We start from the raw sequence: 17,892 nt of genomic DNA, 5'->3' as shown, positions 1-17,892 counted from the left end.
CGGAGGTGATACCAGCAAGGTGTAGTTAGGCGGAAGTAGGCAGCCTCCCATTCTGAACCTCAACAGCAAAGACGTGGCAGGAGAGTAGAGGGTGCCAGATCGCCCTAATTGGCACGGCAAAGGGGCGCTAGCGAGCTCACAGCCGCATGCAGGGCCCCACCCCGTGACACAGCCCCTTTCAGGTTGAAACTCTTGACAGCTTGCAAGGGAAGCAAGCTGTTACCATTTCTCATCTTTTCACCTCTAAAGAAGAATTCGCTTTAAAAATTGATCAACAAACTTTAAAAGTTTGTTCGGGACCCTTTCATATATTCTTGTGACCCAGTTTTGAGTCCCAACCCAGGGATTGAGAAACATTGATATAGTAGACCTTATTACTGCATGTTCCATATACAGCTATATTTTTTAAAAAGTCAAATTGCTCTTTTGATTGAATGCTTGACTTTGCAAGTTAGAAATTGGCAAGTTTAGAGCCGTGGGATTTTTTGTGTTTTTGTTCCCAACTATCAACCTCAGTCAGTAGAAGAGAACCTAGTATTCTTACACGGGTTCCCATTTATTTGTCATGGCACTAGGTGTTTTTAACTTCAGAAGATGGGCAAAGGGAGGCTCTCCTGCTTTTTTGTGAGGAAAGTAGCCTGCTCGATCTAGGGAATGACCAACCGGAGCTTAACTCTGCTTTTACTTCCCCATGAAATTGTGAGGAGAGGCCTCCTACCTTTATGTGGCTCCTCTGAAGTAACACAGATGGGAGCAGTTGGGGGATCCTTGTCAAGTTCCTTCCTTTTCCAGACTTGCTGCTGTTGCAGTATTATTGGTTTCAGGGCTTCCTAGTGCACGGAGTACTACAGTATTAACACTACAGCATAAAAAATTACAAATTTAAACAGCTTTCAGCTGTATTCAGTGCATTATCAAATGTTGATTCCCTGACCTGAGAGCTCTTCTTTGGCCAGTGACCCAAATCCTGAACATTTTTCATAGCTTTTCAAAAAACTGCTATAAGCTTATAATGGAATGTATTAAGGAATTGCGCCCATTCTCCTGTAGTAATTTTAACTTCACGTACATGTATTGGTTATTTAGTGGGTTTCAGGTGCCTTTTGATATTAATACACGCCAAAAGGGAAGCCAACATCTTCCTGAAAACAGGAAAGCAAATTATATCATAGCAGCAAATCTTTCTTCTTTCAGCAAATGGAGGGGAACACTGAACCAATATTTTAAAGTTTACCACAGCAATTATACAAGTTCTTGAAATAAGTTATATAAATCCATGAAAGAGACCCACACTATTTAAAAACATGAAGTACAGCATGTGTTACATACACAGAAGATCACTTGTGATATCATATTTCAGTGTCCCCCTCCATTTTCAGAAGTGTAGAAAAAGAAATGGGCTCTTCATGTATGCCTTGAAAGTCAGCTGAACTTGTTTTGGGACAGTGGTATGAAAGCAGTTTTGATAGTGTAGGATCCATCATGCTGAACAGTCTACTTGCATTTTCCTTCTTTCTTAAATTTGGGGATTGGGGGCTATAGCTTTAATGCCTGAATATAGCTGAAGTAATGGCCACACAGTCTGTCATGTACGCAGGTCCCAGGCCCTGTTAGGATCGCATAAGTCAAAACTGTCACTTGGAACTATGTTGGAAACCATAGGCAACCACCACTGAGCACTGGTGTTTGCTCAGTAATAAATTCCACTTAACCAGCAATCCACAGCACTTCAAACTAGTTTCAGTTTCTGGGTTCATTTTTTGTTGTTGTTAAAATGTATCTCCACGTGGATTGCTTTATAGGTGTCTCTGCTGGTGGAAACAAACATGCATAGTAGTACCAAGGTCTGCATCTAAAAATGGTATAGAACTACTTGTAAAAAGCAGGTGGAATAAAGCTGTCATTGTTCCCTTTGCACATATAAGCAGCTGGACAGTTTGACCATGTGTCAAATGGTGCCCCCCAAACTGACCTCTAATAATATATTAATATTATACAACATTAGTTTGCTGTACTCCTTAAATTGTGCTTAAAAAGTGATTCAGATAACTTAATCCTGTTCAAATTGATAAGTTTCATAAAACCAGTATTCTAAGACATTTTATTCTGTTAGGATACTATGTCTAAAGGTGACTTGGTTCCATCTCCAGTGACTAAACAAATTTAATTTAAACAGAATTACCCTGACCTTCTTTGAGCCATGTTTTAAAGTACATTTGGTACTATGGCTTGATGTAGCTGGAAAGCTTTATTAAATTACTCCATGTGCCTATTGGTTATGCTATTGAGTAAAAGCATCTACTGTATAATATACTTGCTTTTTTTTGGTCACAAAAATTTTTTTCTATGGCTTCCAATTTGTGTATCACACAGCTGTACATTATCCTAGAATGCGTCAACTGAAATTGTGCTAAACCAACCATTTCCATGTTTTGCTCTATAAACTAGTATATTCGTTTCAGGTTCTTTCTTGTCATAATTTCTTTTAAAAGCTTATTTTATTAAAATATGCTTTTTTACATTATGTAAGTTTTTAAAAACAGATTATTGTGTCTAGTGTTTCATAGTTGGTAGGGTGGGAAGGGACCTGAGCAGGTCATCAAGTCTGACCCCCCTGGCATGGGCAGGAAAGAATGCTGGGGTCAAATGACCCGGGCTAGATGATTATCTAGCCTCCTTTTGAAGACCCCCAGGGTAGGAGCGAGCACCTCTTCCCTTGGAAGTTGGTTCCAGATCCTAACCGCCCTGACTGTGAAGTAGGGCGGCTAGGAGCAGCAGGGCTCCCTTCCCCCCGCTGACTTTTACCTGTTCTGGGCTACTATTTCACAAAGAAAATGTGTTTTTTCTGTACAGTACACTAAATTGAATTTTTAGGTAAAAGCAGCCTATAATTTCTTGATTCATGTTTAAAGATTCAGTGCATCTTAGTTCCTATCTAAAGCTTCAGGTCAAGTTTATTTTGCTTTTGCTTTGAAGGATGTTTTAACAAAATTTCCTTGGATATTTTTTAAAGATGGAATACGTTGATGTTGAAGACTCTGATGTAAGCTGATTGGGCTGTGATTGTTGCAGAAGTTATTTTAAATCCAGTATGTATTAGGAATACACTTTTTCTGCATGTCTGATCAGGGCTTTGTTGATGATAAAAGCTTAAGTTTGGTTGCAAACAGCGTCTACTAGAAAACATGGTGCTGCATGTGCAGGAATCCTTGTTTTCTCTGTTTAAAAACCACAAATTCCCTGATTTTAAAAACCCCAAAACCCGTGTTTTTCTACAATGAAAATGAAACACCACTATGTATAAAGGTGTCAGTTGAACACCATTTTTATCGATATGTTTATCATTAAAAAGCAATTTGGAAGCCTACCAGTGCCTCGGTTACTATAATAAAATAAATTCTAAATACCAATGCATTTTGGAATTTGATTTTGGGTTATCATGGAAAATCAGAGCTCTCCCTGCCCCCACAACTTACCAGGGCACAGAAACAGCTGTGGCTGTCATCCTCCTCCTCCCCACCCCCACAATGTTTTGTGGCACTGAGCAGCCCTGATATGCTAGTGCCCTGCCCATGCCATTGCCCCTCACTCCCAAGCCGCAGTCCCCTGGCCTTGCTGATGCCTTTTACTTCCCACCCACAGCTCCCTGCCATGACAAGATATGCACCACCCACCTGGCAACAGCAGGGGTGGAGTGTGGGGTTATGCCCCATGCTGCTGCCAGGTAGGTAGGGGGCACCTTGACATGGCAGTGTGGGGTTCCTGGAGTGACACCGAGCCTTCCTGCCCTGTTCTGCCCTGCTGCACTGGGTTCTGCCTGCCAGGCTATGGAGGCTTCTAGGGGGAGGGCAGCAGAGCAGACAGTCCTAAGCCCGCAGTGGACAGCCTGCATCCTCCTCCATCTTGCACACAAATCTGGGGAACATGTGCCCCCCGCCATTTCCCCTCCCTGGGGTGCGTGCAGTGGTGGGGAGCTGGCCTTCTCATATGAGCTGCTTGCAACTCTGTCCCGCTTCCTGCTTGAGCCCTGCTGCTGCGCATTTGTGCCCTGGGCCCTACGCACTACCCCGGCTGGGCAGCAGCCCCAGCCCTGCCCCTCTCCATCCCTCACTATGGGGGCCTCAATTCTTCCCCCACCACCCCTGCCCTGCACCCCACCCCACCAACTTACTTGTAGGGAGGTGCTGGAGCTGCTCTCAATGCTGCTGGGCTGCCATGTGCATGTATACGTACACAGATGCACATGGCTTCCCCGTCCCAATTGTCCTTCTCCCATGATCCTCAGCCCCTTGAAGGTTGGAACTCTGCCAGCCTGCAAGGGAAACGTACCATTTCCCATGTTTTTCTACTTAAAATGAGAAAATCTGCCTTTTACCATGTTTTTTCTGTGGTGAACTTGGATCCCTGGTGATGAATATCTTGTAGTTGACTACCGTCACTTAATTTCTAGCGTCTAAAAACTTGTTCTGAAAAAATAAAACTCTCTGAAGAATAAAGTCTCGTGTTTGATACAGAATCGTTTGGCCACTATTGCTAGAGTTGGCCAAAAATAACCAGGGATGGTGGGGTATAAATTTATTTCTTGCCCCAGCTACTAACTAAAGGAGATAGGGTAGAAATTTCCTTTTTGAGCAAGCTGTTTCTTGATAGCTACTGTGAAGTGCATTTGTCTCTGATGTAGATTTCATAGACGTTAGGGCTGGAAGGGACCTTGGAAGATCATCAAATCCAGCCCCCCGCCCGAAGGGCAGGAAGTTAGCTGGGGTCATAGGATCCCAGCAAGATAAGCATCCAATTTACTCTTGAAGGTGTTCAGTGTAGGTGCTTGAACCACCTCCGCTGGCAGGCTATTCCAGCCCTTGGGGGCTCGGACAGTAAAGAAATTCTTCCTTATGTCCAGCCTGAAATGGTCTTTCAGTAGTTTATAACCGTTCAACCTCGTCATTCCTTGGGGCGCTCTGGTGAACAAACGTTCCCCCAGATACTGGTGGTCACCCCTGATAAACTTATAGGTGGCCATCAGATCACCCCTGAGCCTGCGATTTTCCAGGTTTCCATACCTGCCTACCCCCCACAAATCCCACACACGATATGCAAGAGTAAGACTTTATTTTGAGCTATTATGTGTGCATAGTGTATATAGAGATGATTGCATAGGTCAGGATAATATTTTTAAAAAAATAAAATTTAACATGTTATTGTAGATGTTTGCTTTTTAGTATGTGACTTGTTTTATTTCTGGTTCCAAGATGGCAAACCCCCCTCCAAAAAGGATTTCTTCTGAGGGCAAGGGGGAGGGACTTCTGGTGTCAAAGGTCAAGGGTTAGGGGTGGGACTTCCGGTCCCAAAATGGTGATCATGGGGCAGGTGGGGTGGCAGCTGCTGCATGCAGAGCAGCGTCAGCATGGAGTGGTGGGTGGTAACAGTGGCCACCACATGTGAGCTTCCCCGCCTGATGTCTGGCTGGCTGGGCAGCACCTGTACGACCTGCAAAGTGGCACCACTGCCCTCACCCCCTGCATCCCCCCAGCCCTGCTGTTGAGAGGTGGCGGCGCTCTGTCCCTGCCTTCCCAAGGGAATAGTGGGAAGGTGCACCAAGAGAGATTTTTGGGGGGCTGATACTGATAGCTGATTTTTAACGAGTCTTATTGGCTGATACCAATCTGATAGCCAATATGCAGCCCAGCAGCGTGGAGAGCAGCGTCTGCATGGTAAGTCTATTGTGCTTGAAGGGGTCGGGGGACAGAAGGGGTGAGGAGGGGCTGATGAAGGTCTCTGCGGTGAGGGAGGAAGTGGGGCTGGTGCTGGGGCAGGTACTGCCCAACCAGGGTGGGGCAGGGCACAGGACAGAGTTGTCACTGGCTCATCTGGAGGGGGGAACCCCATAGCTATACCCTAGGGCTGTGCAAAGCTTCGGTAGCCAATTTGATTTGGAGGAGATTCAGCCCAATTCAGGGACCAAATCCCTGAATCCGAATTGAATCACAAGACCAATTAAAAGCTCTGAATCTATTTGAAGCTTCCGAATCGAATCAAAAAAGCTTTGGAAAAGATTTGGCCAATTCAGAGATTTGAACATAGACTAAACAGGCAGCTGACACAGCTGCCTCCAGCTGGTAACCTGTTGGGCTTGGGGGAGGGGAGAGGGATTGGGGTTGGGCCTGGGAGAAGCTGCCCAGCCAGGGCAGGGTGGCATGTTACTTGGGGAGGGGCGGGGGTGCAGGATGTGGGCACGGCAGCACTGGGGTGGGGGCTCTGTCCTGCTGCCACTTGCTCAGCTGGTGCAGGGGGGCAGGATGCAGGCGTGGCTCACTCCAGGCAGAAGTATGCAAATGGCCATAGCACCTGCTCCCAGTGCTGATGCGGGTGTGGTAGTGCTGGTAGTGGGAACTATGCCCTGCTGCCCCCCAGAGGCAGCTGCACCTGCATCCAGCTGGGTTAGCGGCACCAGAGCATAGACCTCGCTTCAAGTGCTGTTTTGCCCACATCCCACATCCACCCATGCCAGCTAACAAGTAACAACATCCCCTGTCCCTGCTGTCCATCCTCCATGCTGGCTAGCGAGCAGAGACGGGGCAAAGTCCCTGCTTCTAGTGCTGATGTGGGCATGGTACCACTGAGAGCAGGGGCTATGCCCTGCTACCACCCAGAGCAAGCCAAGCCTGCATCACACCCTCCTCCCCCCGTGTTGGCTGGGCTGGGCAGGGCAGCCATGGGGGCTTCTCCTGTGGCTCCCCCTGCTGGGACAGAGGCAGGCACAGCTGGAGGAGCTGCAGGAGAAGCCCCCATGGCTGCCCTGCCCTGCCCTGCCTGGCCCCAGCCTTTTGGCACTTAAAAAAGAAAGAAAGAAAAAGCCCTGCACTCACCAGCTCTGACGGCAGGGATCAGGGCCTCTGAGGGTTCATGGCAGAGCCCCTTGTGTAACGAGGGCAGTGGGGATCAGTTTTCCCCCCCAATCCTGCCTGGCACCCACATGGCAACTGCCCCATAGCATGGGTGCAGCACAGCTCAGCAGGGCACCACACACTGTCTGGGAGCTGGGGTCACTGGGGCTGAGTGGTGCTGGGCTCCAGGTGAGTGCTGGAGCAGACAGCACATGGTGCTCTGTTGAGCCACACTGCACCTGTGCAATGTGTGTGGGGAATGGAGTATTGTTCTGCCTTGGGCCCGAGCCCCGCGCTGTCTCCATCCTCCGATGCTGGCCCACAGCCCTATTTCATCTGCCTGGTTATATGCACCCTGCCTGCAGGGGTCCCAGCCAGTCTCCATGGAGACCCCACTTGCCTCCTCTTTCTGGTGTCCCCAGCAGTTGGTGCAGGACAGATGGGCTGGGTAGGATTAATTGCCCCACTGCCCCCATCAGGCAGAGTCAGCATCCCCCCTCCTTGGCCTGCAGCACCTCACCAAAACTCCTTAAGTGACCCTCCAGCCCACTCTTACCTTGATTGGTACAGATGTGAGTGTTAACTGGTCTACAGCGTTACAACTGTTAAATATTCATTGTGCCATAATGGCACTCATTGATCAATGCTTTTGCTTTGCTGTACCTAATGTGAGCAACTATAACCTATTCTATTAATACTCTCTGTTAGGCAGAACTTGGCCTAATATAGGCAGCCTGTGTGCCCTGCTACCAAAGGCCCAATGTGTGTTTTACTCGCTAACAGTCTAAATGATGTGGCTTATAGAAAACCGTGTAACTTATGCTAGGTACAGACATTCAGGAAGCCTGAGGCAGAACTCATCTGAGTTGCAGCATATGATGGAAGTACTAATTCCATAGCTTTTTAGTAGTTTTATTGTGTATGTACCAACTGTTGATCAGATTTCTGTCTTATCCTAAAAGCGGGTGATGTGGAGATGCCATACATTATCGACAAGGACACCTTTCCACTTCCTAGCTTTTGATATCTTTGTGGCCGGGGTGAGAAAAATGTTGCTGCATATAGAGTAACAGTATGTTATAACATAGATCTGTAGCAGGTTTGCTGTAACAAACCTGCTTTATAAAATGTAAGAGGTTGTTGGATCATGACACTACCACATTATTGTTTCAAATGTAATTATTTTGATTCATTTCTTAGTAATCATATAGTTATACTTCAGTCTAGGGCTCCAGGAAACTGTTTAACATTACTGTAAATAGTGGCTCAATCCAAAGGAGCCATAAATAAAATTCTTACATGGATACCCCATTCGGGATCTATTTTTAAGAGTCATTCTTTTTTCCTGGACAAGAATGAACTAGGTCAGGGGTTGGCAATTCCCGTCAGGCATACCAGAGCATGGCATGCGCAGACATTTTGCTTGGCATGCATTCCTTGTTTAATGGTGGGGAAGGGGCAGGGGCTGCACTGCCACAACAAGGATCGGGCTCCTGGCAGCTCCCTTGCTATCTGCCCTGAGGTGTGCATCCACCAGCTGGTGGCAACGAGCCAGACTGGCACTGGGTTGGGAATTGCCAACCCCTGACCTAGTTCATTCTTGTCCAGGCAGACCCTGGTGCAGCAGCTTGCAGCCTCTCTAACTGCTGCAAGCAGCCTGAGCTCTGTGGCGGGCAGCAGAAGCCTGCCCAGGTCTGCTGTGGTAGGTGGCTGGGAGGTTGCAGGCAGCTATACCAAAGTCTGCAGAGCCCTTGCTTGGCTTGTTGCTGGTGGCTAGTGCAAGTGTACCTGGAGCAGACAATAGGAAAGCCGGAAGGAGTCTGATCCTTGTTGTGGCAGTGCAGCCCTGGCCCCTTCCTTGCCATCCAACCCCAAGGTGCACATGCACCCACTGCCAGCAGTGAGCTGGACCAGGGCTCCACAGATCTCAGTTCAACAGCTTGCAGCTTCCCTGCCCGCCTGCCTCAGCCAGCTGGGGCTCTGGGCAAGCCACTGCTGTTGGTCACCGAGTCTGGGCTGCTCTCAGCAGCCAGTCTGCAAGCTGCTGCACTGGGGTCTGTGGAGCCCTGATTTGGCTTTTTGCTGTTAGCAGGTGCATGCCTGCCTTGGGGCAGATGGCAGTATCTTACAAGTCAAGGTTGGGGAGTATTTTTCAAATAGGTATGCAGTTGACAAACTTTTGTTGCATAATATGTATGTAAAATGATAAATTAAACTAGCTTAAGTTGATATTTATTGAGGGCATGACATGCTGGCATAATCAGACCACTTGGATATTTTATAAAGGATGTAAAACTGTATATGTAGATAAATTCACTATTTATATACATATAACAAATTTATTTTCACCTTGCTTTCATATTATTCAGTGCATATAAATGAAAACAAAAATATGATGCATCAACTTTATCCTGTATATCTAGTTGTACAACATAAGAAAATACTTCAAAAACTAGTGTTATAGCATCATTGAGTCAGAAGGGACCTAGACAGATCATCGAGTCTGACCACCTGCCATGGGCAGGAATGAGCACTGGGGGTGGGAGGGGTCATAAGACCCCAGCCAGGTGCCCATCCAGTCTCCTCTTGAAGATTTCCAGGGAAGGTGAGAGCACCACCTCTCTGGGAAGCCTATTCCAGGCTCTGGCCACCCTTACAGTGAAGCAGTTCTACCTAACATCTAACCTAAACCTATCCTCCCTCAGCTTGTGGCCATTGTTCCTGGTGACTCCAAGGGGGGCCCTGGTGAACAGACTTTCCTGAGTCCCTGCTGCTAGCCCCTGATAAGGTTGTAGGCAGCCACAAGATCCCCCTTCAGTCTCCTCTTGCGGAGACTGAAGAGATTCAGGTCCCTCAGCCTCTTCTCGTAGGGCTGGCCACGGAGGCCCTCAACCATACGAGTGGCCCCCCTCTGGACCTTCTCCAGGTTCTCCACGTCCCTCTTTGAAGTGCACCCAGAACTGGACACAGTACTCCAGCTGCGGCCTGACCAGCGCCACATAGAGGGGGAGCAAGACCTCTCTGGACCTGTTAGTGATGCCCCTGTTGATCCATGACACGGTGCGGTTGGCTCTGCCTATTGCTTCGTCACATTGGCGACTCATATTCATCCTGGAGTTGATCCTGATTCCAAGATCCCTTTCTGCCTCTGTGCGAATATAAATTGCCTTAATTGCAGTTTTTTCACTTTTAAAATAAGTACTGGTCTTTTATGGTGATTTAATAGAGATCTGTGTATTACTTTTTAAGAAGGATCATATTGCAAGTGATCTGTGTGTGTAACACATGCTGTACTTAATGTTTTTAAATAGTGTCTCTTTCATGGGTTTATATAACTTATTCCAAGAGCTTACATAATTGCTGCGGTAAACTTTAAAATTTTGATTCAGTTAGAAACTTGAGACTATCTGTTGGCAGTACTTCTGTTTAGTTCCTCTTAATATAGCCATCATATTATTCTAGTACTCTGTGCAGTTAAAATCTAAGCCAGGAAACTTGTGTTTAGTTAGGGTTTTCCTTTTTCCAGAGGGGAACATTAAAAAAACAAAAACCATGTATTTAGTTTTTAATACAAGGCCCTAGGTATCCTAACACACTATCAGTGATGCAACAGCATCCTCTCAGCATTGAAAAAAAATTCAAAGAGGAGCTCGGCCAGCCAGTCACCCACTTTATTCCTTACCCTTCTATATTTTAGTCTTTGGGCACAAAGTAGGTTAAGTTGGCACCTTAGGCCAGGTATAGACATTACACTTACACTAGTATAAGTGATCAGAAACCAGTCTATCCCCATAACAGAACAGAAGTTTGGCACATGCAACTGGTTTATACCCATAACCAGGGCCTATCACAAGGGGCGCCAGGAGAGCCATTTGGCCCAGGCCTCTCATTCACGGAGGGCCTCAAATTTAGATTTTTGACATTATCTTGAAATGAGGTTATACATACAGACACAGAGATACACTGACAGGATTGAAAGAAGAAGACGTTCGTCATACAACTTTAAACTTGTGTCCCATTACTGGGCCACACCACCTGTAGTGCACTATGAATTAATTTTTTTTTTTTAATATACTGGAAACCTCAAAAAATGAAAGTGGCCTGGGCCTCTCTCGACCTCTGAGAGGGCCTGCCCATAACAACAGAAGTTCAGCACATAGACTGGTTTAAAATTGCAGAACCTGATCTAAGACTTAGTCCATACACCCCCCACCCCAGTGTTCTGCTCGCTTTTGATCTAAACCATGCTGCTTTCAGAAAACCACGTAACTTAGATTTCCGCCTTAGGCTTTTTGAATGTCTGTACCTAGCCTTGGAGACTAACTGGTTCAGAAAGTCAAGCTTTTGTAAATGACACCCTGCCCTACTTTCTGCTTGTCTTCAGCCTAGCATCACTAACCATCTCTCTACTTTTATTCTTGAGTGCTGTCAGACAGATGTCTTTTGATGTCTTTTTGCACTGCCAGGAGTGACCAGGAATAACGGTCACAAGCTGGCAGAGGGCAGGTTTAGGCTAGATATCAGGAAGCACTACTTCACGGTCAGGGTGGCTAGGATCTGGAACCAACTTCCTACCCTAGGGGTTTTTAAGAGGAGGTTGGATGAACATCTTGCTAGGGTCATTTGACCCCAGTATTCTTTCCTGCCATGGCAGGGGGTCAGACTAGATGATCTACTCAGGTCCCTTCTGGCCCTAGAAACTATGAAGCATGCTCGCAAGGTCATCAGAACAAGATTCTCTTGCACCAGAAAGGGAACAAAGTCCAATATCTAGCAAAGATTGTCTGTTTCTAGTCTTTATCTGTAATGAGGGGGCTGTAACTTGAGCAGCACTACTGCCAGCAGCCTGTCATACATAGCATGCCACAGGGAGAGCAGCAAGTAGGGAAGATGCTTTATGGTAAAGTGTTGTTTCTGTTGTACCAGAAAATGGTGAGGTTTGTTGAGTTATTGTGAGTTAGTCTGAGGCTAATACCAAGAAAGCTTTTATGTTTTCTGCATGAGCTGCACCCTTGTAGATGATTACATGGACTGCGGTGGTTGAGGTGGTACCACATTTACTCCCATACAGTGGAACCTTTTTCTAGTAATTGAGGTGTGTGATTTAAACAAGGAATCTGGGTTCGCTCATGGAGGAGCAGAGCTGCCCAACTCTTCTTTTGAAGCCAGGTGGGCAGCTAGCAGTGCCTGTAGAATCACCAGAAGATCCACCTGGTTTAAGAAGAGGAGCTGGGCAGTTCACTTGTAGCAGGATTGGGGCCTCAGTTGACTTGAAAAATGCTTCTGGCTGAGTTGGACTTCTTGTCCCCTCTTTTCAAGCCTAGGAGGCAGCCAGGAGCACCTTCTGCATTAGCTGGGGGCCTGATCCTACTCGGCCTCTTCTCTTGAGCTGGGTGGGCTGTCAGCTGACTAATCAGATGCTGCTGGCTGCCTGCCTGCCTGACTTCAGTAGAGGAGCCAGGTAGTTTAACTTGGCTGGAAGTTGCTGCCAAGTCCGCTGAGGGTCAGATCTATTGGAGCCAAACTGTCCATCCCCTCTTCTTGAACCTAGTGGGCAACAATCACCCACCATGTTCTGCAACAAGGGAGCTAACAGCAGCCATACGTTTTTGCTCTGCCCTTCCTGCAGCTACCTGTGGCTCTTTTCCACACAAAAATACTTATCAGCACTTTCAAGGAAAAACTTTTTTGGTTTTCTTGTTTGTTGTTTTTGCTTGTTTATTCTGCCTTCTAAAAACAAGATGTGTATCTTACTTGGTGGCATATGGTATGTGAGAAAATACAATATTTTAGGTTGTGTTGCCCAAGACTATTTAGCCTCAAGGGCAAGGATTGAGGAGACAAACCTGACTTGGTCGGGAGTAAATGTCATAAGCAAAGCATAGGGAATTTTGTGCCTTGATCTCCTCATGTCACTGAGATGGCATGCTGCATCAGTTACTGGTTTTCAAGATTTGTTTTTTTAATCCTCAAATTGTGCTGTGATAATCCAGACAGAGGGCACTGGAGGCACTAATGGCTGAGAGTAGGAAGAATGGGTTTGTGATCTAGCCAGTTGGTGACAGTAGTACCTGTAAGAAATGCATCCTACTATGTGAGGGCCCAGTGTCAATGAAGAATGCTGTAGGACCCCTAGACTGCAGTCTCTTGACACCTTGGATGTGTCTCTGACTGTGGAGACAGTACCAGGGTGGTGTAAGCTCTTCAGAGTGATTCCCCCTGCCTATAATCAGCATCTCCGTTTTGCTAGGGTTAAGTTCAGGGAACTCTTCTCATTCACATGCTAGTTTTGGCCAGATAATGGGAAGATGGGTGATAACTGTGTAATATGCTGTGAAGGATAGTGCGTTCATGTGTACATGTACACACTAACATGTATATTAAGGTTAAATTTTGAATGTTTGAAGTTACTGTTTCACTTAGTGGCTGCATGTAAATATTTAACAAGACCAAGGAGAGTGTGAGTCTTGTGATATTCCAGAAGGGAGTGCTGTATGGAACTGTTTATGCTTTTTTTACTTTTTAGCATACTTTATTGTCCCAGTTTGTAGTGAAGCTTTACTATATTTGTGAGGTGCAACTTTTTTTTCTTTCACCAAGTAATTTCCCAGAATTATGCTTTAAAAGTAGTTCCTCTTATCCTACATAAGATGGACACTAAACTTCTTTTTTTTTTTTGCATTGCATTATTCTGTGAATGACTTGGAAGAGTACTAAAGCTTACAGGTCTTTGTATGCTCTTACATAAAAATCTTTTGTTTGTTTGTTCTTGCAGACTATGAGAAGACACCGAAATGAAGTGACAATTGAATTGCGGAAGGTAATTGGATCTACTTGTGTTTTATCAACAGCTATTAGATTTTCCGTTTTGCCATTGTTTAAAAAGATAGTGGTTTCTCTTTGTCACGACTTTGTCCCGAAAGGCAAAACTTTGTTTAGCATTGCTTTGTCAGAAAGAAACAAGTTAACATTGCATTTTCCAGTGTTGGTAAGCCGTAAGTATGCGGTCATGGTTCTCATTGTATGTAACGGTGAATAAGCATGGTGGCTTGCTTTCTTTGTGGAAATGATCTGAAGTTAATTATTTAACATTGATATCAAATTGTCAGTCACTGGAGCTCTCATGGAAATAAGTGAATTACTCCTGTACAGAACTTAATTCCAGGCTACCTGCAAATTCATGTGAATTCATAGTATGATTAAGGACTGTGATAAAGAGTTTTACTGATATCAGGTGCTTGCAAGCAAAAATGCTTACAGTGCTGTGCTGTCAGAGCATATCCAACCTGCATCTTTGACATGCTCTCCTGGCAAAGGCATAATTAACACAACAAGTTGGATTGGTAAGATTATAAGCAGGCAGCCTAGTATCCAGTGAAGCTCCCTATGATAGTTGAATAATGCTTTGTGGGATATCATACTTCTTTCAGAGCATTTTGGGAGATTGATGTGAAGTTTCTCCATTACATTTCATACTCTGTTCTTTGTGCAAGTTTTCAGTTTCTCTGTAACCTTGTTAACATGATGAGCAGGTTAGCAGCGTTCTTGCATCTGTTGGGTTGACAGAGCATCTGTTTATTCTGTATCTGAAGAACCTCTGTTACCTCCATAGCAACTGGTCATGTAGTACTAAAAATAATACTGAGTATTTGCGTATTGAGTATTGAGTATATTGAGCAAATGAAAATCAGTCAGTGCTGCAGTTATTTTCAATGCTTCATGCTTGTTCCACTCAGGTTGGATAGTGTCTAAATTTCAATGTCAACTAATTAGATTCTCAAGCAGGGTGATGTGATGAGACCTTTCTAAAAGTGCTAGTATTTTTCAGCACCTTTAGGTGTGCAAACACCTACACATCAATCACAGGATAGGCCCACATATTTCAAACAGAAGTCCGTACTTTTGAAAACACTCTGACCTGTTTTGAAGAGTGAAAGCCAAGAAGTGGCACTTGGCTGTTGGTGCTTTGAGTCTAAAATGGTTGAGAACCATGGATCTAATTCATAAGGCAAATACGGGGTGATCAGCAGTAGCTAGCAAACTTCTGAATGCAGAAGGTCATATTCTTGGAGTTGCATGCCAAATTTGCTCCAACCATCCAGTACAAACACCAAAAATGAGATCCGTTTTGACAGTGTAGAAGTGGGTGCCAGTTGTGCTGTTGGATTTTGCAATTCCAGAATTATTATTTTGTCAGTGAGTAACCACTTTTGTGGGGGGCAAGCCATTAAATGGATGTTGCAGTTGATTGTGACAGCACAATGTGAAGGAAGTAGAAGGTTTTGATGTAGTGGACTTCCTAAATGGGGGTGAGGAGAGATGTTAAAATAGAATACAATCTGATTCTGACTTAACCATTCTTATTCTGGAGCACAAGTTGCTTCTGAATATGTAAAGAAAGGGGTAGTTTTACTTTGGTATTGCAGTCATGAGTGGACACTTCAATAATGCTGATATTTGGTCAGAAAACATGCATCTTGTGGAGTACAGAATGTTCTGAAAGCTATAACCACAGGCATTTTTTCTAGACTGGGCCCCAGTCACACTAAGCTTGCAGCCACAATTGTGATTTTTGGGTACCCAAGAATATCCTGCTTCCCTGCCTCATGAAGCCATACAGTTGGCACCTGGGCAGCAGAATGGAAGAAACTTAGTCTGAACAGGTGCAAGATGACTATCAATGCTCCATTGCTAGAAACTTCATCTCATTGAGTCAAAGATTACTACTGTTGCTGTTTTTGAAGCAAAGGGTAGTAGAAAGGCATGAGACTATCGAACACAAAGACACAAGGGCAATTTCAAGAGTGTATCACAATGTATGAGTGGTTGGAGTGGTCCATAGTTAGTTAGCTTTGTTTTGCTTTGTGAGTAAATTTTATTTTGCTTTTCAAGTTAGTTTTCTCCCTCCTTACTTTCTTAACATGATGTATGTGGGAATGTATACTAATTAGTAGTTTACAGGTCTTATAAAACATTACATCAAAATATTCATAACACTTTTACTGAGCAGTAATAAACACTTATATGCGAATTACGGACTAATGGAAGATATTAATTTGTTGTATTCAGAACTGCATATGATCTTGCTCCACTTCCTCATGCCTCTTTCAGCCTTTCCTCAAGTGTGCCTTCCTTAGTGTCATATTGCCTTAGGGTACTCCCTCTTCAAAAGGGAGAGAGACTCCTGTTTACTAGCTCCTGTGTGCTTTATTCTTTATGGCATTGAATAAAAAGGGTTTTTTTTACCCTTAAGAACCTCTGGATAGTAAGGCTATCATGTCTACAAAGCATATCCGTTGTCCTCGTTCCAGTTCAGGGTTGCGGCTAACCAAGCCCTGTTTAGCAAATAGTTTTCTCATTTGATGGGAGTGATAAGATTATTTATTCCCTTTCTATTTAGATTCCACAAGAGAATAGGGATGATTAATTAAGAAATTATTGAGGAACACCAGATGGTCACAAGAATACTCCTAACAGGCAACCATGGACTTGTTTGATACGGTCAGTGGCCATAGCTGTTTGGTGTGAGACAAACCTTGTGTATTTTCAGGTATCTGATGCAAGGCATAGACTATACTAACATAAGGACTGGCATCCTTTTGCCCAATTCAACACAGTTTCATCCAGCACAGGAGTCAGTGGCAGAGAACTGCACCATGTTATCCATCCCTTATACAGCACTCCCCTGTGCTGTGGAATAGTCTGCTTTGCAGCATCTGTGCTTTTCTTGCTGTGGAGGAGTCAGGACTCTGCAGAAGGGAAGTGCAGATGTGGTAGAGCAGAGTGAATGCAGGCAGCCAGCTGCCAGTGGTGTGGGAGGAGGGCACTATTATTCAAAAGGACTTGATTTCATGCCTAGAAGGTACATAGACAGTTTCAGGGAGCTGTACAGAACGCACCAGCCACAGATTACTGTAGGATAAGTGACCCTTGCTTTCAAACCCGAAACTCCTTTGCTGTACCGAAATAAGTGGTTACCATTAGAGGAGCACTGATACATCAGTCCCATATCGGATTGGCACCGACAGAAGAAAAATCGACAGTATTGGCAATCAGGTCTTTTTGGCTGATGTGGCCAGTAATGTTGCTGATAAATGCCCTTTGCATGTGCACAGCCAGGAGCACAGCCCGACAGCATGGAGAGTAGCAGAGTCCGGCTCGTAAGTCTGTTGTGAGGGAAGGGGCTGGGGTGGGGGGGGAGGGGGGACAAATCAAGGCCTCATTGGTGAGGGAGGGAATGGGGCTGGGGCTCAGGCAGGTGCTGTACGGGCAGCATGGGGTGCAGGATGGAGCTGCAAGTGGCCCATGTGGGGAGAGGGGGCGGCTTTCGCTGCTGCATGCACCCCAGGAGGGCAAGCAGGGTGTATGCCCCCAGATCTGTGTGTGGGGCAAGGGTGGCTGCGGCAGTGCTGAACTCTTCCTAGCAGGGGGCTGGGCTGGGCTACGCTTAGAGCAGGTGGAGGGAGGGTTGGGGGGGCTACAGCAAATTTTGGGGTGGCTGTAGCTCTCCTTTCAGCACCATTGCTGTCCATCCCAAGTGGAGCCCAGTCAGTGCCCCACTGGGAACAGCTCTGCTTCACCCCAGCCCACAGCAGCAGCCCACCCTCTCCCCCATGCAGATTTGGGGGCACATGCCCCCCCATGTCCTCGTGGGGTATATGCAGCAGCAGAAGCTGCCCCCACGCCCGCCGGATGAGCTGCTCATGGCTCTGTCCTGCACTCTACCTCCAGCTGTGCAACACCTGCCCCTGACGCAGACCCACTCTTTCACTCATCATGGGGTCATTGATCTATGCCCCACCATGCCCTTTTTCTCCCCGTCACCCCTTTCCCCACAACAAACTTATCAGCCAGACACTGCTCTCCATGCTGCCAGCTGCATATTGGAATCTGATCAGAATTGGCTGATACAGCTCTCTGAAAATCAACTAGTGCCCCCAAAAATCTCGAAATTAAGGACACACTCTCCCTGCCTGTTCCCCTGCTCTACTGCCTGGCCCCTTTCAAG

The 17,892-nt window shown here is 45.8% G+C and overlaps 1 protein-coding gene across 1 annotated transcript in view; it reads left to right on the top strand.

Annotated features, from left to right (window-relative positions):
* KPNA3 (karyopherin subunit alpha 3) overlaps positions 1–17,892 on the top strand; it is a 91,636-nt gene that overhangs the window by 21,873 nt on the left and 51,871 nt on the right. Inside the window, exon 2 of the mRNA XM_090026119.1 lies at positions 13,660–13,704. Coding sequence (XP_089882245.1) covers positions 13,660–13,704 — 45 coding nt within the window. The remainder of the gene's footprint in view (positions 1–13,659; positions 13,705–17,892) is intronic.

This window comes from Crocodylus siamensis, chromosome 1 (genome assembly GCF_052110815.1).
Source record: "Crocodylus siamensis isolate JL-2025a chromosome 1, ASM5211081v1, whole genome shotgun sequence".
Taxonomy (NCBI): Eukaryota; Metazoa; Chordata; order Crocodylia; family Crocodylidae; genus Crocodylus; species Crocodylus siamensis.
Note: the sequence above shows the minus strand (reverse complement) of the source record. Positions and strands in the feature narration are given on the sequence as shown.